This window comes from Schistocerca cancellata, chromosome 7 (assembly GCF_023864275.1).
Source record: "Schistocerca cancellata isolate TAMUIC-IGC-003103 chromosome 7, iqSchCanc2.1, whole genome shotgun sequence".
Classification (NCBI taxonomy): Eukaryota; Metazoa; Arthropoda; class Insecta; order Orthoptera; family Acrididae; genus Schistocerca; species Schistocerca cancellata.
In genome coordinates, this window is record NC_064632.1 from 371,815,543 (window position 1) to 371,841,558 (window position 26,016).

Below are 26,016 nucleotides of genomic sequence, written 5' to 3' on the forward strand. Positions count from 1 at the left end.
CGGAGTCTGTCCCTCTACAAACAGCTTTAGAGGCTGTCGATGTTTGGGTGTGGACGCCACAGGCTGTTACCATCTGCAGTCTTTACCTTCCACCAGATGGTGATGACACACAGCATGTCCTGGCTGCGCTGATAGCCCAATTGCCGCCACCTTTCTTATTACTGGGCGACTTCAACGCCCATAACCCTCTGTGGGGTGGGTCAGTGGCAACAGGTCGATGCGCCACCGTTGAGCATTTATTGGCGCAGCTCTGTCTTTCGATTTTAAATGATGGTGCCTTCACACACTTCAGTGTGGCGCATGGCACATACTCTGCCATTGACCTTTCGATTTGGAGCCCTAGCCTCTTACCGTCTGTCCAGTGGAGTGTACATGACGACCTGTGTGGTAGTGACCACTTTCCGATCTTTCTGTCACTGCCTCGGCATCACTCTCCTGTGCGCCCCAGCAGATGGGCTATGAATAAGGCTGACTGGGACGTGTTCTCCTCCATTGCCGCTATTGAGCCTCTCTCTAATGACGACATTGATGCGGTGGTTCACTCAGTCACCACCAGCATCGTTACTGCCGCAGAAACTGCCATTCCCCATTCTTCTGGGTTGCCTCGGCGGAGGACTGTACCTTGGTTGTCGTCTGAGATCGCTGAAGCGATTAAAGATGACCGGCAGGCGCTCCAGCGTCACAAGCGACATCCCTCCATAGAACACCTTATCGCCTTCAAACGGCTGCGTGCGCCGGCCCGCTGCCTTATCCACCAATGCAAGCAGGAGTGCTGGGAGCGGTATGTTTCCACCATTGGCCTCCATGTCTCTCAATCGCAGGTCTGGGCCAAGATCCGACACCTCTATGGCTATTGAACCCCTGTCAGCGTCCCAGCGCTCTCACTGAATGGAGCAGTTTGTACTGACTCCGATGTCATTGCAAACTGCTTGGCAGAGCATTTTGCTCTGAGTTCCGCTTCTGCGAATTACCCCCTGGCCTAACGCTCCATTAAAGAGCGGATGGAACGTCGGAGCCTTTCGTTTCGCACCCACCATCCAGAATTGTACAATGTTCCATTCAGTGAGTGGGAATTTCGCAGTGCCCTAGCCGCTTGCCCTGATACCGCTCCTGGGCCAGATCGCATCCACTTTCAGATGCTGAAACGACTTTCAGTGGACTGCCAGCAACGGCTCCTCGACCTTTACAACTGTCTCTGGATCGAGGGTGAGTTTCCATCGCAATGGTGGGAAAGTATTGTTATCCCCATTCTGAAACCTGGCAAGAACCCTTTGGAGGTGGACAGCTACCATCCCATTAGCCTCACCAACGTTCTTTGCAAGTTGCTTGAACGGATGGTGAGCCAGCACTTGAATTGGGTACTGGAGTCTCGGGGCCCTCTGGCTCCGTCTCAGGGTGGGTTCCATAAAGGCCGCTCTGCCGCCGATAATCTGGTGAGCCTGGAGTCGGCCATCCATACTGCCTTTGCCCGCCGTCAGCACCTGGTCGCTATCTTTTTTGACATGCGGAAGGCATACGATATGACATGGCGTCATCACATGCTTTCTACGCCTCATGGATGGGGTCTTCGCGGTCCACTGCCGATTTGCATCTGAAATTTTCTGTTGCATCGAACCTTCCACATGCAAGTCGCAGCCTCACATAGCTCCTTCTGAGTTCAGGAGAATGGGGTGCCACAGGCTTCTGTTTTAAGTGTCTGCCTGTTTTTAATAGCAATTAACGGGCTCGCTGCGGCGGTGGGAACATCTGTCTCAGTGTCCTTGTATGCTGACGGTTTCTGCCTTTACTATAGCTCTATTGGCATTGCAGCCGCTGAACGTCAGCTTCAGGGCGCTATCCACAAGGCGCAGTCTTGGGCTGTAGTGCATGGCTTTCAGTTTTCGGCTCCCAAGACCTGTGTTATGCATTTCTGCCAGCGACGCACTGTTCACCCAGAGCCGCGGCTTTATCTTGATGGCGAACTTCTTGCTGTGGTTGAGACACATAGGTTTTTGGGTGTAGTTTTTGATGCCCGGTTGACTTGGCTGCCTCACATTCGGCAGCTTAAACAGATGTGTTGGTGCCATCTAAATGATCTGCGATGCCTGAGCCACACCAGCTGGGGCGCCGACCGATCCACCCTCTTACGGCTCTACCAGGGGTTAATCCAGTCCCGTCTGGATTATGGGAGCCTGGCTTATGGTTTGGCATCCCCTTCTGCGTTGCGGGTGCTGGACCCACTCCTACACAGCGGGATATGACTTGCCACTGGTGCCTTCCGGACCAGCCCTGTGGACAGCATACTCATGGAGGCAGGTGCCCCTCCACTGCGGTTACGGCGCTTATGCTGCCCATGTTTTTAGCTTCCCCGGGCATCCAAATTATCGTCTTCTGTTCCCACAATTGGTCGTCCATCTACCAGAATGTCGGCCACGGTCAGGTTGTACGATCGCGGTCCGCGTCAAAGAGCTTCTCTCTGGGCTTGGGGTTTTCCCTGTTACGCCTTCTTTCCAGGCCCCTTTGCATACACCCCCATGGTGTGTTCCTCGCCCTTGCCTTGGCTCGACTTGGCACAGGGCCCGAAGGACTCAGTCCCTCCGGAGGCCTTCCGCCGCCGCTTTTATTCCATGCTAGCCACGTATCAGTGCTCTGGCGTAGTAGACACTGACGGTTCAATGGTTGCTGGTCAGGTTGATTATGCTCTAACTCTAGGGGACCACTACGAACAATGATCCTTGCCAGCTGGCTGCAGCGTTTTTACTGCTGAGCTGGTCGCCATCTTTTGAGCCCTAGAGTACATCCGATCCTGCTCAGATGAGTCCTTCATTACTGTAGCGTTTCCCTGAGCGGTTTATGAGCTATCGACCAATGTTTCCCTCGTTCTCGTCTGGTGATGGCTATCCAGGAATCCCTGCATACTCTTGCCCGTTGCGGCCGCTCTGTGGTCTTTGTGTGGACCCCCGGTCATGTCGGTATCCCAGGCAGTGAACATGTTGACTGCCTGGCGAAAGAGGCCACCAGTAAACCATCTCTGGACGTTGGCCTCCCGGAGACTGATTTGAGGGCAGTCTTACGCCGCAAAGTCTTTGCGCTATGGGACGATGAATGGCACGAACTGACCACATGTAATAAACTCGGTGCTGTCAAGGAGACGACAGCTGTGTGGCGGTCTCCCTGCGAGCCACTCGCAGGGACTCAGTAGTCCTTTGCCGGCTCCGCATTGGCCACTCCCAGCTGACACACAGTTATTTACTGCGCCGGGAGAACCCTCCTCTTTGTTGCTGCGGGCCGGCTTTGACAGTGGCCCACATTTTGTTGGCCTGCCCCCTTTTAGCTGTGGTCAGACAGACATTTGCGCTGCCTGATATGCTCCCTGCCTTTTTAACTGATGACCCTGCTAAGGCTAGCTTAGTTTTACGTTTTATTCGGGCGGGGGTTTTTATCGTTTAATCTGAGTGTTTGTTATGTTATTTTGTTGATTCTGTCCTTTGGCCTATGATTTTAGACTGAGTTTTTAATGTGTCTCTCGGTGGTTGACTTTTCCCTTTTTTTTCTCTATGGTCGGCCAACCACCGCCACACTTCGTGTGATTTTAATTTGTTTTGTCTGTTCTTTGTTTGAGTTTTTCTTGTCCAGTGTCATCTGTTGTCTCTATATCCATTTTTTACTCTGGGTGGGTGTTTTTTAAGTTTTGGAACAAGGGACCGATGATCGTTGCAGGTTGGTCCCTTTAATCCCACAAACCACCCAACCAACTATTTCACCGCCGGCCGGGGTGCCCGAGCGGTTCTAGGTGCTACAGTCTGGAACAGCGTGACCGCTACGGCCGTAGGTTTAAATCCTGCCTCAGGCATGGATGTGTGTGATGTCCTTAGGTTGGTTAGGTTTAAGTAGTTCTAAGTTCTAGGGGACTGATGACCTCAGAAGTTAAGTACCATAGTGCTCAGAGCCATTTGAACCATTTTGAACTATTTCACCCTTGCTCCCAACCCCATGCCTCATGGCTCATGTCCTTGCAATAGATTGAGATGCAGGACCTCTCCCATACATCCTCCTGCCACCACCTACTCCAGTACAGCTATAGGCATCTTGTATCCCACCAGAGGCAGGCTGTCTGTGAAAGCAGCCAGGTGGTCTATAAACTAAGCTGCAGCCACTGTACTGCTTTCTACAGGGTCATGAAGACTAACAAACTGTCGGTCCATATGAATGACCACTGACAAACTGTGGCCAAGAAATGGCTGGACCACCCAGTTGCTGAACGTGCTGCCCAACACAGAGTGCTTCACTTCAATGACTGCTTTGCAGCCTGCATCATGTGGATCCTTCCTGCCAACACCAGCTTTTCTGAATTGCACAGGTGGGAACTCTCCCTGCCAAAAACGCCATAATCCTCCTGCCTTAACCTCTACATGACTACTCTGCAGTTCACATTTAAGTGCTTGGTATCGAACCACAATCATACTATCTCTCTACCATTCCACTTTCGAACAGCGCGGGGGGAAAACGAACACCTAAACCTTTCTGTTCAGGCTCTGATTTCTCTTATTTTATTTTTATGATCATTCCTACCTATGTAGGTTGGGCTCAACAAAATATTTTCGCATTCGGAAGAGAAAGTTGATGACTGAAATTTCATAAATAGATCTCACCATGACGAAAAACGTCTTTGCTTTAATGACTTCCATCCCAACTCTTGTATCATATCTGCCACACTCTTTCCCCTATTACGTGATAATAGAAAACGAGCTGCCCTTTTTTGCACCCTTTCGATGTCCTCCGTCAATCCCACCTGGTAAGGATCCCACACCGCGCAGCAATATTCTAACAGAGGACGAACGAGTGTAGTGTAAGCTGTCTCTTTAGTGGACTTGTTGCATCTTCTAAGTGTCGTGCCAATGAAATGCAACCTTTGGCTCGCCTTCCCCACAATATTATCTATGTGGTCTTTCCAACTGAAGTTGTTCGTAATTTTAACACCCAGGTACTAAGTTGAATTGACAGCCTTGAGAATTGTACTATTTAACAAGTAAGCGAATTCCAACGGATATCTTTTGGAACTCATGTGGATAAACTCATACTTTTCGTTATTTAGGCGTCAACTGCCACCTGCCACACCATACAAAAATCTTTTCTAAATCGCTTTGCAACTGATGCTGGTCTTCGGATGACCTTACTAGATGGTAAATTACAGCATCATCTGTGAACAACCTAAGAGAACTGCTCAGATTGTCACCCATGTCATTTATATAGATCAGGAACAGCAGAGGTCCCAGGACGCTTCCCTGGGGAACACCTGATAACACTTCAGTTTTACTCGATGATTTGCCGTCTATTACTACGAACTGCGACCTTCCTGACAGGAAATCACGAATCCAGCCGCACAACTGATACAATACCCCATAGGCCCGCAGCTTGATTAGAAGTCGCTTGTGAGGAACAGTGTCAAAAGCTTTCCGGAAATCTAGAAATACGGAATCAACTTGAGATCCCCTGTCGATAGCGGCCATTACTTCGTGCGAATAAAGAGCTAGCTGCGTTGCACAAGAACGATGTTTTCTGAAACCATGCTGATTATGTAGCAATAGATCATTCCCTTCGATGTGATTCATAATGTTTGAATACAGTATATGCTCCAAAACCCTACTGCAAACCGACGTCAATGGTATAGGTCTGTAGTTCGATGGATTACTCCTACTACCTTTCTTAAACACTGTTGTGACCTGCGCAATTTTCCAATCTGTAGGTACAGATCTATCGGTGAACAAGCAGTTGTATATGATTGCTAAGTAGGGAGCTATTGTATCAGCGTAATCTGAAAGGAACCTAATCGGTATACAATCTGGACCTGAAGACTTGCCCATATCAAGCGATTTGAGTTGCTTCGCAACCCCTAAGGTATCTACTTCTAAGAAACTCATGCTAGCAGCTGTTCGTGTTTCAAATTCTGGAATATTCCATTCGTCTTCCCTGGTGAGGGAATTTCGGAAAACTGCGTTCAATAACTCTGCTTTAGCAGCACAGTCGTCGGTAACAGTACCATCGGCACTGCGCAACGAAGGTATTGACTGCGTCTTGCCGCTTGTGTACTTCACATACGACCAGAATTTCTTCAGATTTTCTACCAAATTTCGAGACAATGTTTCGTTGTGGAACCTATTAAAGGCATCTCGCATTGAATTCCATGCCAAATTTCGCGCGTCTGTAAATTTTAGCCAATCTTCGGGATTTCGCGTTCTTCTGAACTTTGCATGCTTTTTCCGTTGCCTCTGCAACAGCATTCAGACCTGTTTTGTGTTCCATGGGGGATCAGTTCCATCTCTTACCAATTTATGAGGTATGAATCTCTCAATTGCTGTTGCTACTATATCTTTGAATTTGAGCCACATCTCGTCCACATTTGCATAATCAGTTCGGAAGGAATAGAGATTGTCTCTTAGGAAGGCTTCTAGTGACACTTTATCCGCTTTCACTAGTCCCATTCCTCCACATACCTATACCCTTTTCCCACCACATCGTGCAGGCTCCCACAAACAGCATTACACCTTCCCCCATCCACCCTTCTATCCCTCTCTCCCCACCACATGCCTCCTCTTTAACTCCACCACTGACTGCGTCTCCCATCAGGCATAGTTATAAATCTGTCCAGCCACAGTGGCCTGAGACACTGATCATGTGTGTGAGCAGTGTTTCTGTGAATGTGTGTGTGTTTTCTGCTTTAGAATAAGGTCTTTTCGCTGAAACCTAAAATGTACAGCAGTCTTCTCATAGTGGCTGTCTGCAACTCAGTGACACCTCTGTATAGTGAGCAGAAATCTATCCTTTTCATAATCATCATTAGGACTTCCTTCCAGAATGTTAGGTGTAAACCTTGTGAACAATATACCTCTGTTGATCTCATTCCTGTTTTAGCTTTCCTCTCTCTGTTGTATCCCACTTTACTCCTGTCCTCTTGAAATCTTCATTGACTGGTCCGCCTATACCATCCTAGGCTGCCAATTTGGTCATATTACTGGTACCTCCATCTCCGAATAATGATATGGAGCTCAAGTCAAGTACATTCACTTCACATGACCTAACCACTTCAGTCTCGCAGTGCTCATTCTTTTGTACACGGTCAAGGTCACCTGTAAATCTCTCCTGTTCTGTTGTAGAGCTGACGTAAGGAAATTCATTGTACATCCATAGTTGAAATGGAGGACAGTGGGACATCAGCTGGTATAAATTTATATTAAAAATGAAGAAATTCCTCCAGCTGTATTTAAGGTGTCGGTTTTATTTTGACAACTAGTTTCAACGTTGTAACAACGTCATCTCAACGTTGTAACAGTGTCATCTTCAGGCCCTATAAAATTTACCATACATACAACAACCAATGTGACATCAGTACTCTATGAGTTATTATGTAAACAAATATATGATAGACATATTACGTAATAGATGAATTCAATAAATTTAATTACATTTTGGCCATTTTCATTAAATGCAATCATTCTGGAAATTAACAATTTATATGGTACCAATAAGTACAAATGAAATTATATATACATGATCATTTTATTACAGATCAATGTCAAGCATTAAATGAAATGGGAGTATATATAAAAAACCTAGGCAACAAGCCGTTACACTTATGGATAATAAACAGTGTTAAAAGAATATGCATTGCTAATCAGACATATATAGGGTGAGATCCATTATTAAAGAATATTAAAGGGTGGGAAAGGTAGAAATAGAGTTATATTTGCATAACACTGCATCATACTTAAGTGACAGTGAAGCAAGTTACTGAAACCACATCAATCATAACATAGCAAAACGAATAATAAGAAACCAGAAAATGAGTATGGAACCTAGTTAATGAAAGGTAGTCTGTGGTGTAAAATACATACTAATCAATCTAAAACCTACTCCTTCGAATAAAAATGAAGTTAACATGCCACTGAAAAACCTTTTTTCAACATCTTTGTCTCATCGACAGCAGTAACCTTGGTCACAAGTAGTGTAATTATAGTATGCTTACATGGTCAATAGAACAATCAAGTTCATGGCAATACTCCAAAAGAAGTAACTAGGTATTGACAGTTGAAACAATGTGTCACACCTGTAAAATATATGCTGTTCCTCTAATAAACACCAGACACCAGAACGAAGACATACAGTAAAGTATACCATGTATAACACTTGTATTGTAAACATGATCTAGTCAAAGGTTGATTAGATTAATTACACTCAATGACATGCTTAATCACTACTTATTAGGACGGCAGAAAGTCTTAACAACCAATTATCGCCATTAGACCATGGGTACTCATTCTTTTTGCTTATCCATATACATCAGTTCTTGTATAAGATTAATACTTGAAATGTAAACTGTCCACTGATTACAAGAACAAGCATTGAGAGTGGGAAGTAAAATTATTCTGAACACAGGGCTTCTTAAGTGATTAAGATGAAACTGACTTGTAACAGCAAAAGACGGTAATGTGTCCAGTATGGTGTCTGACAAGGGAAAGCGAATTCTCTATTGAATTGACCACATAGTGAACTCCATAGTAGGTATAACCAAGCACAAACACATGAACTACTACCTTATAATCAATACTAACGGACAAATCTCCATATATAGGGGTGTCAATCCAAGCACATGAATTCACATAATCTATAGGCCAATGATCAACCACTGTATGGAAAACCATGAGAATCTGTACAGATGATTGGCATCCGGTAATCGTTAACAGGCCAACGTCTCTCGCGATAACATGTCATGTAACCAAAGGAATAAAATCAGTCCTACTTGCACCACAACTTATGTAACTATTTATGACTCTTTATCTGTACTACCAACAAAATACTATTAACTTCAAAGTGAGTGATTATTTCCTGTACGTGCCGAAGTCAGTACTGCTCTATACTGTATGTCAAAGGAAACCAAAAGTAGTATTTAAAACTGTATCAATGTCTACTGATCAAATAGTTTGAAACTCAAATACATAATCATTGTTATCGTGCAATACTCATGGAGTAGAACACATCGACATCATTCTTTTATCATCAAACTCTGAATATACTCTTCGGCATTACTAAATCAAGGTGAACTATAATCTTATTTTCACAGATGAACTCCACAAAGATTGATTCAAATGAAGACAAGAGTGATTCAAATGAAATTACTTTAATTTTTATTGTTTTTGATTGTAACAAAATTGTTTTTAATTGTAACAAAATGAATAAAAAACATGTCATTTTTACATTATCTCCCTGGCATTGAATACATGTATTCCACCACTTTGGAAGTGCATAGATACCACAATGAAAGAATTCTTTTAGTTGTGTGTGTGGCCAGTTGTGCACCAATGTTTTCACCTCTTCGTCACTTCTGAAATCCTTGCCTCCCATTGTTTCTTTGAATGCACTGAACAGATGAAAGTTGCAAAGAGCAACATCTGGTGAATAAGGAGGATGTACCAGACATTCAGGTTTAATTTTCTGAATAGTCATAACTGTCTTTGGGCTGTATTCGTTTGAGTGTTGTCATGCTGTAGCAAATACTCCTGAAATCATAAGTCCTCATCATTTATTCTTGATTACAGGGTGAAGTTGATTTTTCAGCATGTCATGATAAAAAGTATTTGTTACCATCATTGCCCTATCCATGTAATGCTCCAGGATTACTCCATTTGTATCCCAGAGGAGAATGACCATTGACTTTTCCAGCAGATCGTTGAGTGCAAATTTTTTGTTTTGTTTTGACGATGAGCTGTGGCACTATTACTTGCATGACCTTATCATTTCTGGTTGGTGAAAGTGAATCAAAGTCTCAGTACCTGTAACAATTTTTCCCAGAAATGCATCACTTTTGAAGTGAAAATGATGCAAAAGTTCTTCACCACCATCAGTGCGACGGTCTTTCAATTCATCAGTCAACTGATGTGGCACCTTTCTTGCAGACATCTTATAGAAGTGCAGTATATTGTGAAGAATATTCTGTGCTGAACCAGTACTAATCTTCAAAATTGTGACTATTTCGTTCAGAGTTACATGTCTTTTCTCCTTTACAAGCTCCTCCACTAAAGATATTTTCTTGTCCATCACTACACGATGAGCATGCCCTGGTCATGGGGCATCCTCCACAGAAGTTACACCATTTTTAAGCTCCGTAGACCACTCATACACCTACTGTGTTGACAAACACAATTCACCGTACTACGCTGTCATTCAGCAATGAATTTCGATTGGTTTGAGACCTTCACTATACAAAAAAAGTATCACAGATACCGCTCAGTTGCAGTGCATGTTGACAGCAGGATGGCCAACTTGTTGCAGACACTGCTGCCTTCTCCTGCTTTGTAGCATCTCTCTGCTACCTGTTAGTCACTTTCTGAATCTCAAGGACACTAATGCCACCTACTAACTCCATCTCACAACTTTTCGAAATAATATGGAACTTTTAAGTTTCTCATTTGAGTCACAGTCATACATCTAATTTCAATAAGTTTTCTGTACTTGGTATCAGGTGGGCAGCACTGTCTTGACAGGTAAGACAATGTATGGATCCTTATCACAAATAGTGTAATAATATGGTATTAATATTTTCCTTGTCTTTATGTGACTTATAACATTGAGGTTTATTTCCTTCCTATATAGCCAAATTGCACAGCCAATTTACTGACAGATCTTTTTGGCAGTATCTTTCTCATACTCTCCTAACTAATATAGCTTCCACTTCCAAAAATCTTACAAGGAACCCCTCGAGTCTGAGGTCACAAAAAGTTGATGATGTTTATGGCATTTGAATTTGACACCCCACATAGTGTCTACTATGCAGCCACAATATTGGCTACAATGGCAGCAGGGGAGGGGTTGAAGGTATTCAATAATGAGCACAGCAAGAGGCTATGGAGCATAGTTGAACTGCTTAGTTGACAAGTAACTCAACAGTGCTACAGTGCTAGTGGTATTGATATAAAGCAGAGCAATGGCAATGATAAACAAAGCAAACATCCCATTATATCTACAACAACAGTTGCCAAAGTTGACATTCATCGGAAAGGAACCCAAGATATTTCACAGAGTGAGAAAGAAGTGGCAGATGAAATATTAGAATTTCTGCAAGATGAGTCAGTGATATATGTGGTGTGGTATAAGCTCAACTGAGCGGACAATGTACATTAGGAGTACCATAATGATGATACATGCTTAACAGCTAAAAGTGATACTGAAAGAGGTGTCAAGCCATGTAGTTCATCATCCTTGTTGGACAAGGAGCCACAAATCCTGTCTCCAGTGAAATGTAGTAAAGGACAATCATAATCCAAGGGGGTAGGTACTAAACATAATTACGTACATGGAAGATCATCCACAGCATTGTAAAGAAACAATTATGAACAGATTTCAAATAAGTTCACAGGAATATGACTACGCAGTACTTAAGAAAAACTGTGGTTGTTCAAGGGAGGACAAGGCACTCTTGTTACCAAAGCTGGTGTTTGCGTGTTTCAAGGATGCTCAATACAATTTACAGGATGTCGCATGATAGTGACCTGCTAAATTATGCACATCAAATTGCATACGACACAGATTAAAGTGATCTCAAGGGAAGCAGCGAATGGTTGCAGAACTTAAGATAACAAAATTTTGAACAAACCATCAACTTAACTGTACACAGAAAACTGCAGAATTGGCCCAAAACTTTGTAGATGAGGTAAGCAAACTTATCCCATTGCTCAGTAAGGAATCAGGATTTGAATAAGAAATGCATATGAAAGGAACCCTGGAAATTAGAGGTACCAAGAGAGTTCTATCAAGATCAGTGAACATAATTGTCTTAACACATTCATATACAATTATGATGACTGTTAATCTGGATGGTAAATTGGCTGGAAATTTATTTATTGTGCTGCAAGAAGTTGGTGGTGTTCTGCCCCCTATGATTCTTTCGTGAGTGCATGATCTTGCCAGCACAGTATGGAATATTTATGTCTACAGTGTGAGCATTGCTTTTGGCCAGTAGCTGAGCAAAATAACTTGCTTTTGCTTGCTTTCTGGTCTGCATATAAAAATCACACTTCTGTAGATCAATATATCCCTCCTAAAAAGTGTGTGAGATTGCATTTCATACCACCTGAAACCACTGGACAAATTTAGCCTCTGGATGTTTGTTTCTTCCATGCCTGTAAATCATACTGTCACACTATCTACAGCTATGCCTTGTAGGATAGCCAGTTTCATGATAAGCTCCATGTCAGATTGTTTTGCATTCTGTTGCAAGACATCACATTCCATCAATTCTCATCACTTAGACCAATATGATTCTGTATGAGTACTTTAAGAGTGGATACCTAGATGAACATGCTGCATAGTTTGTAACTCCCAAGGAGCTCACCTTCAATCTTGGTGGTGTGATCCTTTGTGATCACTGTAGTGCACCATTTTTCATTTGGTGTTCATGGTGGAAGTTAATGATTTGTTTTGAACATTTCTTGAATGTAAACAATGTACATTTCGTGAAATGTGATACATTCATCTCATAGAAGGCTGATCTATACACCTCCTGGACACTCAGTTTCTATTTCCTTCCTGATGCACGTGGTGAGTCATTAGCAGCTAATATTTTTCTTCTCATAATTGTTAACATAACATTTTCAGTGAGCCTTACCAAAGATTGAACTTGGACCTTTCACTCAAGAAGTTCCTTGTTAGAACACCATTTGTCAGCCAGTACCATCCAGACCTTGAATGCCTCAGTACTTCACTCTGCCAAGGCTAAGACTTTATCAAGTGAAAATCTGAAATGAAATCCTCTCTCTCTCTCTCTCTCTCTCTCTCTCTCTCTCTCTCTGTTATCCTCCACACATCACACATTCTAGCTTTGTGGCATCTTCCTGACCTCTTGCCAGGGATCAACACTGTTGAATAAATTTTCTTAATAGAATAGTATTTGATTTTGAATTCTCTCTCTCCATTCTACATTAATTTATGACTGTGCACTGAATCTTAGGCTTCAGTTCTATGTTATATCACTTATGCATCAATCCTTCACATTCAGTGAAACACTGGCACTTCACATTAACATTCATCTATCTGCATATAATAAAAATTTTGTCTTTATTCAGTGTTTGCCAGCATTGTATTTAATCAAACCATAGCATCATCCAAAAACACTAAAGATACTATATATTCCATGGAAATTTTCCAACTGATCCCTCATGATTTACAGACATGGTTAATAGACACATACCACCACTTACCATTCATTATACTTAGTTAACAGCATACAGGATATTAGACAACAGTTGGTCTACTTCACTTATGAAATTGATGCCAAAGGCTTCTCCCCTCACATTCTCTAACGTCTTTATCAACCTGTATGATATTCCCTAACCATCATCCCTATCCAAGGCTACGACTGTTGCATATCTTCCCATTCAAAAATGTCCCATGCATTTGCTCATTACCACACTCTAGTCGCACCACTTGTAATCCTATGACATGAAATGAAGAGAAACATGTGAAACCACACATGGTGCTTACCAACTTCAGTAAGTTCACTGTACAGTGTTTTGTATAAGAATGACAGTCAACAAACTCACTAAGTGCATGAACGGGCCTAGAAGAACCATCTGTTTTTGAGTGGGAGGGGGGGGGGGGGGGGAGGACACACCCAGTACATAGTGGCCACACATGTTCTGCAGTATGAATCGAAGGACCTGAGCCTGCTACAATACAAGGACTGTTTGAATCCTCTCACATTTGCACTCTTTGGCTCTTTGGCAGCATCACTTCTGCAGCACAGTATGTGTCCAAAGATACCTGGTAAATATAAAAGAGAGTGACAGCAGCAGTATCATTTTTATAGAAAGAAAAAGTTTGGGTTTGTGGGTGATCAGAGCTCTTAATAATTCTTGTTTGAGAGATAAACTTTTTCATGTCTAGTGTTTAGATACTGTTTTAAGCTATATGATGTGAGACTAAGTAAACTCTGACTGTGTGTGTCTTTTTTGTGTATTTTATTCTGTGTGATGCTCTCAAAAATCTAAGAGCTATTATTATTCCTCACTTGTTATTCTGTCCTTTACATAAGCACTTGCTCAGTCTTGAGATGATTTATAAAAACTGAAAATTGCCTTGTAAGTGTATACCTTCATTTATTCAAAATCATGTTGTCTCTTCATTTAAGATTATGTTAGTGTTTTTGAATGATGTCATAGATCTTTGTTCGTATGATGTGGTGGGATGCGTCTGTGCATGTGTTAGTACATAGTGATAAATTAATCTAGAATGGGGGAGAGAATTCAAAAGCAAATAGTAGTCCATTAAGAAACCTTTTCCTTCATTCTGTATGCTTCTTCCCTACATTAATCCATGCATATACTGTGTCCACATTTATAGTTTTGTTTTTCTTTAATAATTTCTCATTTGTAACTAAACGATTGCATAAGTTTTTATCTTTCTCTTTGTCAAGGTTGTACAGAGAGTTGTGTTTCTCCATGAGGAACTCATGAAGCTTCCTTCATTTCCAAGAAAAGCTCTGGAAGCAGACCTTGACTTGTACAAAGGAGGTGAAATGGGCAAGGTTGGTATTCTGCAGTGTATTTAAGTGTTGTTTCTGAACAATTGTTAAAATAGTCCAAGCATTTTCAACCTTTTGAATCTGTAACACTGCATTTGTCATATTTAACTGCTCTAAATTCTTTGAAATACATTCTTTCATATAAATAATTTTGATACAATTGCAGATTGTTGGTGTACAGCTCTTTCAGTGCTTAATTTAGCCAGATACTTGTTTTTTTAAAGAATAGTGTTACATGCCATATTATTTTGTATGTTATTAGCATATCATTTAAAAACAAACATAATTAGGAAGATGTGGGATTTTCAAAAATGCCTGTGTAATCAGTTATTAGTCAAGGGGAACCAAATGAGGCAGCTTAGTCATTAAAATCAATTGTAAGCAGGAATGGGATTGTAGTCTCCATGAGGCCACTGTAAATCTCTGCGATTTCCCAAAAAGATCACTTCAAGAGAAAGCCACAATACTTCCTTTGAAAATTTTACACCCAATTTTCTCATTCATCCTCCACCCCTAAGCCAGGTCTTTGTCTGTGTTAATCTAAGTGTCAATGAAAATAATCAGTGTTTGAAAATATAATGTAGTATGGATAGATAAAAAATCTATTCACCAAGTTGTAGCAAAAGAAAACACCTATAAAAAATATGAAAATGCTCAAGCTTTTGGAGCCAGTGGCTCCTCCTTCTGGCAGAAGGATTGAAGGGAAAGGAAGAGGGATGAAGGGAAAGAACTGACAAGGTTTAGGAAATGGGGAGAGTTGTGCGAAAATTACCCAGAACACTGGGTCAGGGGAGACTTACTGGAAAGGTTAAGAGAGAAAGGCTGATTGTTGGTGCCTACATCAGACAAGATTTGAAAACCTGAGAACTTAAAGTTGGAAGGTAGGGTAATAAGAAAGACAGAGATTACTGAAAAATCATCTTTCAACAGTCAATAAGAGCGGAAAGCTAAGTGCATTATACCTGGGAGACATGTGAGGGAGTGAGGAAAAGAAACAGACAGATCTGAAAATAAAAGACATAGAAATAAAGGGAGCAAATAAAGGATGTACTTATTGAAAAGAAATGCTGAGCTTACATAAATTAACTTAAATTTAGGCAAGGTGGGTAGCAAGAACCAGTACATGTAACACCTGTTTTGACCTGGGGAGTGGTGAGAATTGTGATGGGCAAAATCTCAGACAAAGTGGACATCATTTCAGGACACAATTTTAGGAAGTCATAACCTTGTCAAGGTAGCTGATTAATACATTCAAGACCAGGACAGCACTGAGTGACAAGATACGTACTCCTAAATTGTTTAGTGGAGGCATCAGTACTACTAAGACTGATTGTAAAGGCAAGCAAGGGTCTACACCAGATTTCTGACACTTCTGTATACAGCATCTGCCATCAAGATCCCATCCGTGTGGTACAAATTGACATATAGAAACCTCAGGCCCCTCACAAAGATTAATATGTCAATTGATAGAACTTTTTACTCCACCCAAATGATGCATTCTCACCTTTTACCTTTAGTTCTTCTTAAGGTCCACAAACCCTATCACCCTGGTTGTACTATATTGCTGGCTTTGAAGCACCCACTAAACGTATCTCTGCCATGGTTGATCATCACCTGCAGCCTATAGAACAAAGACTCCCCCACTATGTCCACCTGCTTAGCTCAGTGGTAATGTGCTTGCCTCTCATGCAGAGGGACTGGGTTCTATTCCTGGCCACTTTGGAGATTTTCTCTGCTCATCAACTGGGCATTGTGTTGTCTCATTATCATTTCATCCTCATCACCAGCATGCAAGTCACCCAACGTGGCATTGACTGAAATAAGTATTGCACTCGGCAGCCGAACATCCCCAGAACATGCCTCCCATCCAACAATGCCGTACAATCATTTCATTTTTTCCCTCCTATATTAAAGACACTAACCATTTTCTAGATAGTCTGAAATCTGTGCCTATCTCTCTCCCACCACACACCTCGCTTTTCACCATCAATGCCACCTCTCTCCACAAAAACATTACCCATGTACGTACATGGTCTGTCTGCTGCTAAACATTACTTCAACCAGTCTAACGTTCTGACGACTTAAAGTGTGAATGTGGATCTGGTTTATATCGGCTTATTTCGATAATCACTTTCCATTTCTTTACGAGGTGACTTACTTGGAATATGCAGTCACTCTTCTTTACTGAATAGCCGGCTGCTGGAAATCCCCTTGACTTCTTCTCCATCAAATAATGCTAGGTACAGGAATTTTTAGACTCTTTCTACTTATGAAATAAGTAGACATACAAACTTTACTTTTCATCAACTAATGATGTATTTGACCTCTATACACAATAAAAATTACACTTTCCACATGAATATATAACTTCTTGCAAGTCTCTTATACAGTCAGACATTAGAAACAAATTGAGTTACAGTTGAAAGAAAGTTGGTTCAGATACCATGATGTTTCTTAACATGAATCATAAAATGAGTCTTGCCTCTAACAAGGTTGCGTCAAGAGTTTACAAGAGTACTCTTTTCAACTGTTCTTGTTTTAATAATAATAGTCAGTGCCATAATAATCACAGAGCTGCATATAAACTCCATGGTCCTTTCTTACACACTCACTAAAGCATCTATGGATTGCCCGACATGTACTTGTTGGTGCCATCCTACTGCCACGTCTACTTTCTACCTGTGACTGATTTTAAACCAGCACACACAAACATGTGATGCACAGTAGGTAGGACTCTACCATCCCACACTCATATCCAGAATATCATATGCTCGAGACGGTAGAAGGCTGAGTGGTTCTAGAATACCCCCCACCCCACCCCTCAGATGGAACACGCAATATTGTATATATAATCATTATGCAAATAATATCACTCATAATAACATTTCATATCTTAACAGTATACATTTCTTACATATTTTTATATACATATCTTTCCTTTCCATAACAATTCTCTGTCCTCTCTTGAACAATCTTTCGCTTAGAGTTTCTCTACTCTTTTCTTACCTTACTTTGTTATTAAGACACAAGCATTTACTCATGGTTTTAGTCAGCTTTACTATTGTTTAGGGATTGTGAGGGCTCCTTTTTTTCCAGTCATGTACTTCAGGTGTTTATGAAACTTGAGTAAACTATTTTCTATTCTTATCCTTTATACTACCTTTTTCCTAGTATGTACTATTGTCATTATTTGTAGCTTGGAGGAACACTGGATGAAATGAAAGTGTTCTTTTGACTCTCATTTAGTTACACGAAACATAATAATGCTAGTTGTTCATAGAATTCACACTCCTCAGAATAATCCCCATAAAGTTTGTGACTTGTGTCATGATACTGTCCCTTTGTCCTCTAGGATCAGCACCTATTCCTTGCTTGTGGGTTGACGTTATGAGAGCACTTCCTCTTTCCTTTCTGGTAGGTATATCCCTTAGAAAACATCCCTATTTCTTAGGCCACAGATCGTCCTATCTCCTCTTAGGTACACCTGCCCTTTATACTTAGTGAATGCCGGGTACGCTCCCTTATCCTTTCTGAGTAGGCTCTAGCAATCTAGGCTGAGTAGGTTCATTACTCTAGTATACATTTCTAAGTATACCATAATTAAGAATCTTCTGGTAAAGATATAAATCTATAAACTTCACATTTGTTCTTTATTACATCATTTACTCCCTAGAGTCCACCTCTACTTATCAACTTCTATATTTTCAATCAATACTATGTCTACATATACTATTCACATCCCACTATCCTATGAGAGTATTCATTACGCTGACATTTCTTAATGATCAACATGACTAATTCTACTACTACTTTTGTTTTCTTTCTTTGCACACTCCTCTCCCTTATTTATCCATTACTCATTACTGCTTTATATTTATTTGTTACATATGTGCACCTCTTCTTATGTATATTTGATGTAGAACCATCATAGCTTCTTATATATGTGTGCATATTTCCATATGTACACACATTTTCCCTACAACACCTGGTAGTTCTTACATCGTGACTGGCTTCCTCTTATGTGATTTAATGTTTGTGTAGATGTGTATATTTGTGGATGTGTGTTCGTGTAGTCTGATTCTTTGGCCTTCTTATCTAAAGATAAGATTTAAGTTTTTAGTAACCACGGAAAGAAGGAAGGACTTCAGCGATAGAAGTTTGTGAATATGGAAAGAGGGAAAAAATAGACAGGTCCTCAAATGAGAAGTAAGAAAGGAAGAAATAGATATGGATGCTAGGATCGAAGAAGAGAAAGAAGATAGCCCCAATTACAGGAAACCCTTCCCACCCCCCTTCCCTAGGATCCCTACTCCTCAGGTGCTTGAGTGAGACACTAGAGTAGGTTTGGTGTTAAATCGTCTTTTACAGAATGGTCTTGTCCGACCTTCACCCTTTGAGGTCCCCAAAGGAAATCCTGGCAACCCTATGAAAATGGCTAATAATGAAAAATCAGGTGTACTTGTTTGTGAGGTTTGTTTGAAAGATGTGATGTGTGTTTTGTGTTAATCATGATTTATCTTTTCTTGTAAATCATGCTTTTAGCTACAATATCCACCCCTTTCCAAATTTAAACAAACCCTCCCATTTCTGTCACATCTCATAAAAGGTATAAAATACTCTATACAAAATAGAAAATCTATACTCTATGGCATAACAGTTGTTCAGCTAGTCACATCTTAATATATTTTCCACAAATATAATACTCTATTTACTTTATTTTGTCTAGATATTACTTTTTTTCTGTGATTCTGTTAAGTTGTTCTCTATTTTGTAGTCATATCCAGTTTTCTAAGGAATAAGATTACAGAATACTTCTAGATTTTAAAAGAATTCATTGCAGGAAACTATTTGGAAAAAACACCAAAAACAACTCAGAATCTGATGGTCATTACTCCACTTGTTATCTTAGAATGTTAATGTCCCTTGGGGATATACAACTTTATATCCTTCACCTTGTATTTCCCCTTCTTTTCATTTCTTTTTTTTAAATGCCAATCGAAATATTTCCTTATAGTACCTCAAGTATTATTATAATATTTTGGGTCTCATAGATCTGATATTAACTTTTCTTGAGCACTGGCAGACCGGTACTTCTCTTTAAATTTCATTTGAAAGTCTCCCTAAGAGGAAAAATTCTCAATATTTACTGTTCTCCATTCTGAGGCTTCCCTTAGAATGTACACCACTGCAAATTCGATCTTCTTGGAATCTTCCCATTTTTTGGCAAAGCTTGGTTAAATCTTTTTAAGAAATTGGTCGGATGTACATCTCCATCTGGCTTAAATTTAGGGAATTGTCTAGATAACCCTTAATTAGCTCCCCATTACAAATCAGTCACCGCTTCACTAGTTAACACCACCTTAGGTGAAGTTACCCTTCTTCCAACTTTGTCTTGTATAAGCTTAATTTCTCCCCACATGTCATCCATACCATTCCTGGTATCATTAAGTTTGGTAGAAGGAATAGGCGATACGTTCCCAGATGCTATTCTCTCAGTAACCTTTCTATCTATAATTTCTCCAAATTGTTCCTCCAATCTAATTACATTTATAATATCCTAGTTACCTATTTTCTCTTTGAAATTCCTTTCTACATTATCTACCCATGTATTGACACTGAGATTTGTGATTGAATAATTGGCATTAATTCATTACGCTTATCTACACTCTGTTTCGAAGTATTCACTCCCTCTCTAACATCATTATATTTAATATTGTACATGTTTTCAAAAGATCCTAGCTTTTCAGTAAGTTCTGATTCTACATTATCACATTTGTTCTCAATGTCAATTTGCAACATTTTCGATAAATCTTGAAAAGTGTCATTCTGTTTCTGACTAAGGCCAGTAAACATATGATTTATATGAGTGGTCATTGCTTAAATCTACTTTTAAATTCTCTACTTTATTACTTATTGCGTCGAATTCAGTCTTCAAAGCACCCATGCCTTCACATAGATTGCTAAATTCCTTGCCTTGAGAGTCGACTTTGGTGTTCAACAAACCTAAATTTATCATTTGAGTATTTAATTGAGAATTTACCAAGTCTAGTTCTTTACTTAGAGTTGCACTCAGCGCATTTAATTGAGAATTTAATGAGATCCACTTAAGACTCTGAGCTTGGATTTAATTTATCAACTCAGCTCAGTCAGGCAATTCTTTGCTAATCTTCATGGCCATAGCTGGGATTTGAGTTTCCCCAACCTGTTGTATATTTTCCATACCTTTATATGCCTTAGCTCTTGTAAGCATTTAAAACTAACTTTAAATATGATAATTATACAATAACAGTTCACTCAACAGTATCTTGTACCACTTCGTACTAAAGTAATCAAGTTTTGTTTCACACTCACCCAGCGTAGAATTCTCACTGTGTAGGTGAGCAGATGTGGAGGCAGGTCAGCACTGGTGTACAGCAGACGGTGCTGGTGGTGTCGGATGTAGGCTGGTTTCCATGTCTGTGTCCCCGCGATTTATGTGAGAGCTGTATGCTCCCCGCACTAGATCGTCTTAGCTGAAGCGTTCTATGTGTATTTCTCCTTAGACAAATACGTCAAAATCTTCCTTACAATTTTTATCATTGTGAATTTTTCATTTCTTCAATGTTTTCCATTTAAATTTTGCTCCAGTGGATGCTTGAACATATTCCAATGTCTTGGAGTAATTTCCTTGTCTTACTATGTTTGGTTGCTATGGCAACACATAACAGCTTCTTCTCTTGTTTTTGACTTAGAATTCCTGTTTTCTCAGTCCTTTCACACAGGTCGCCACATTCTAACATTCTGACAACTTAAAGTGTGAGTGTGGATGTGGGTTATATTGGCTTATTCCCCCAAACCACCTTCACTTCTTTACGAGGTGACTTACTTGGAATTTGCAGCCACTCGACTTTACTGAATATCAGGCTCCTGGAAACCCTCTTGACTTCTTCACCATCGAATAATGCTAGGTACAGTAATTTTTAGACACTTTCTACTTATGAAATAAGTAGACATACAAACTTTACTTTTCATCAATTAACGATGTATTTGACTTTCACACACAATAAAACTCCCACTTTCCACATAAACATGTAATTTCATGTAAGTCTCTTGTACAGCCAAATGTAAGAAACAAATTGAGTTACTGTTAAAAGAAAGTTGGCTTCGATACCATAACTTTTCTTAACATGAACCAGAAAAAAAGGCATGCCTATAGCAAGCTTACGTCAAGAGTTTTCAAGAGTCCTTTTTAACTGTCCTTGTTTTAATAACAATAGTCAATGACACAGTAAGTACAAAGCTGCATATAAACTCCAAGGTTCTTTCTTACACACTCACTAAAACATCTATGGATTGTCCGCCAGGTACTTGTCGGTGCCGTTCGTCTGCTGCATCTACTTTCTTCCCACAACTGATTTTAAACCTGCACACACAAACATGTGACACGCAGTAGGTAGGATTTTACCATCTCACACACACATCCATAATATCTTGTTTGAGACAGTAGAAGGCTGAGTGGTTCTAGAATTTACACAGAAATTTTCGAATCACTGCACCAGTGCTCAGCTGACTTCAAACCTATGACATCTCACTTTAATCAACTTTATACTTACAAATAGCTACTTTATGTATGAGATGAGAACCAGGATGGCTCCTTCCAATGCCAATCTTTTCATGGTTTGCATGGAGGAGGCTTTGGTGGGACCTGTAAGCTTCAGCCACTGGTTTGGTTTAGGTGTACTGATGACACTTTTGCCATATCATTTCATGATGAGGCTGACCTGATGGAATTTTTGGTGTCTCTAAATACATTCTCCCAGTTAAATTTCACATGGCCTTATTGCAAATCCCATGCCACTTTTGTTGATGTTGACCTCATCATCACTGAGAGTCAGCTACAAACATCAATTGTACTTACACTTTGACAGTTACCATTCTTTTGATGTCAAATGTTCCCATCCATAGAGCTTTGGCATTTGAACCAAAAATATTTGTTCATATGCACACTCTTTGCAGCGGTACACCCCATTCTCACCTCAGCCTTCACTGTATGTAGTTATTCCACCAGCCCAATTCAAAAGCAGATTTCCTGGGCCTTCATGTCCAATCCTGGCACTGCCAATTCCTCCCGAAAACAACTTATGAATACACATTCTGTCACTCAGTACTATCCTTGTGTTGACTCTATTAACCAGCTATCTCAACAAGACTATGATTTCTAAAATCATGCCTCAAAATTAGGTCCATTCTGATTGATATTTTGCCCATCACACCTAAAATAGCTTTTCATTGCCTCTGCAGTCTCTTTCAGTATCCTGATCAGGCCCTATGCTGCTTCTGCTCCCATTTCTCTGTCCTTAGGCTCCTACCCCTGTGGTTGTCCACACTGTAAGACTTGCTGTTCACCATCTTGTGCACCACTGTCATTTAATCACTGATACGGACTTCAACCTTCCCTCGATATGTTGGCAAAAATACTTGTTCGGTGGTAGGCAGAAAACGTCTTCGGAGATTGTCCTAAATGCTTTCTCTGATAATTATTTTGAGCAGTTAGTCCATGAACCCACGCGAATTGTAAATGGTTGCAAAAACACAGTTGACCTCTTAGCCACAAACAATCCAGAGCTAATAGAGAGCATCATGACTGATACAGGGATTAGTGATCACAAGGTCGTTATAGCTAGGCTCAATACCGTTTCTTCCAAATCCACCAGAAACAAACGCAAAATAATTTTATTTAAATAAGCGGATAAAGTGTCATTAGAAGCCTTCCTAAGAGACAATCTCCATTCCCTCCGAACTGACTATGCAAATGTAGACAAGATGTGGCTCAAATTCAAAGATATAGCAGCAACAGCAATTGAGAGATTCACACCTCATAAATTGGTAAGAGATGGAACTGATCCTCCATGGTACACAAAACAGGTCTGAACGCTGTTGCAGAGGCAACGGAAAAAGCATGCGAAGTTCAGAAGAACGCGAAATCCCGAAGATTGGCTAAAATTTACAGTTGCGCGAAATTTAGCACGGACTTCAATGCGAGATGCCTTTAATAGGTTCCACAACAAAACATTGTCTCGAAATTTGGTAGAAAATCTGAAGAAATTCTGGTCGTATGTGAAGTACACAAGCGGCAAGATGCAGTCAATACCTTCGCTGCGCAGTGCTGATGGTACTGTTACCAACGACTGTGCCGCTAAAGCGGAGTTATTGAACGCAGTTTTCCGAAATTCCCTCACCAGGGAAGACGAATGGAATATTCCAGAATTTGAAACACGAACAGCTGCTAGCATGAGTTTCTTAGAAGTAGATACCTTAGGGGTTGCGAAGCAACTCAAATCGCTTGATACAGCAAATCTTCAGGTCCAGATTGTATACCGATTAGGTTCCTTTCAGATTACGCTGATACAATAGCTCCCTACTTAGCAATCATATACAACTGCTTGTTCACTGATGGATCTGTACCTACAGATTGGAAAATTGCGCAGGTTGCACCAGTGTTTAAGAAGGGTAGTAGGAGTAATCCATCGAACTACAGACCTATACCATTGACGTCGGTTTGCAGCAGCGTTTTGGAGCATATACTGTATTCAAACATTATGAATCACCTCGAAGGGAATGATCTATTGATACTAATCAGCATGGTTTCAGAAAACATCATTATTGTGCAACGCAGCTAGCTCTTTATTTGCATGAAGTAATGGCCGCTATCGACAGGGGATCTCAAGTTGATTCCGTATTTCTAGATTTCCGGAAAGTTTTTGACACCGTTCCTCACAACCAACTTCTGATCAAGCTGTGGGCCTATGGGGTATTGTATCAGTTGTGCGACTGGATTCGTGATTTCCTGTCAGGAAGGTTGCAGTTCATAGTAATAGACGGCAAATCATCGAGTAAAACTGAAGTGTTATCAGGTGTTCCCCAGGGAAGCGTCCTGGGACCTCTGCTGTTTCTGATCTATATAAATGACCTGGGTGACAATCTGAGCAGTTCTCTTAGGTTGTTCACAGATGATGCTGTAATTTACCGTCTAGTAAGGTCATCCGATGACCAGTATCAGTTGCAAAGCGATTTAGAAAAGATTTTTGTATGGTGTGGCAGGTGGCAGTTGGTGCTAAATAACGAAATGTGTGAGGTGATGCGCATGAGTTCCAAAAGAAATCCATTGGAATTCACTTACTCGATAAATAGTACAATTCTCAAGGCTGTCAATTCAACTAAGTATCTGGGTGTTAAAATTACGAACAACTTCAGTTGGAAAGACCACTTAGATAATATTGTGGGGAAGGCGAGCCAAAGGTTGCGTTTCATTGGCACGACACTTAGAAGATGCAACAAGTCCACTAAAGAGACAGCTTACACTACACTCGTTCGTCCTCTGTTAGAATATTGCTGTGCGGTGTGGGATCCTTACCAGGTGGGATTGACGGAGGACATCGTAAGGCATTAAAGCAAAGACGTTTTTCGTCGCGGCGAGATCTATTTACGAAATTTCAGTCACCAACTTTCTCTTCCAAATGCGAAAATATTTTGTTGAGCCCAACCTACATAGATAGGAATGATCATAAAAATAAAATAAGAGAAATCAGAGCTCGAACAGAAAGGTTTAGGTGTTCGTTTTTCCGCGCGCTGTTCAGGAGTGGAATGATAGGGAGATAGTATGATTGTGGTTCGATGAACCCTCTGCCAAGCACTTAAATGTGAATTGCAGAGTTATCATGTAGATGGGCATCCTATGTTGGTGTGACTACCACAGAGTTATCATGTAGGATGTATTGGTGTAGTCAGAGTATGTATAGTGGTAACACGCAATATCCTGTTGCAGACAACACTTTACAGTGTGGGGTTGTGACCTCGGTGTCTGTTTCACCACATGTGTCATCTATATTCTCCCTTCTGACACCAGTTTCTCAGAGATCCACAGATGGGAACTGGCATTACAGTGTATGCTTCGATTTTGTCACCCTGCTGGCCTAAATTTATGTTGAATTTTTTGGATTTAGCATTTCTTTTCATTATCTATTACTGTTCTTTGATCTCTTTGTTTTTCTGTATCTTTTATTTTCTAGTCTGTCTATTTTTTCCAGCCCCTCACATGCCTACCAGGTATAATGCACTTAGATTTTAACTCTTATTGACTCTTTCAAGATGTTTTTTTCCGTAATCTCTGCTTTGCTGATTACCCTGTCTTCCACCTTTAAATTCTCAGGTTTTTCAATCTCATCTGGTGCAGGCACCAACAATCAGTCTTTTCCTCTCATCCTGTCCAGTAAGTCTCCCCTAACCTGGAGTTCTGGGCAACTTTTCTGCAACTCTCGCTATATGCTAAACCTTGCAAATATTTTTCCTTCATATCTCTTCCTTTCTCTTCAACCTTTCTGCCTAATGCTTTTGGAAGCAATGACTACAAAGGCTTAACAGTGAAAATATGCAATAGGCATACAAAAGGTGTGTTAATCATAATTCAGGAAAGATGAGAAACACAG

At 40.7% G+C, this 26,016-nt stretch overlaps 1 protein-coding gene across 1 annotated transcript in view; it reads left to right on the plus strand.

The window, feature by feature from the left end:
- The window catches only part of LOC126092046 (protein unc-80 homolog), a 1,190,994-nt gene that overhangs the window by 872,414 nt on the left and 292,564 nt on the right, over positions 1-26,016 (plus strand). Inside the window, exon 47 of the mRNA XM_049907452.1 lies at positions 14,444-14,554. Within this exon, the coding sequence (XP_049763409.1) occupies positions 14,444-14,554 (111 nt within the window). The remainder of the gene's footprint in view (positions 1-14,443; positions 14,555-26,016) is intronic.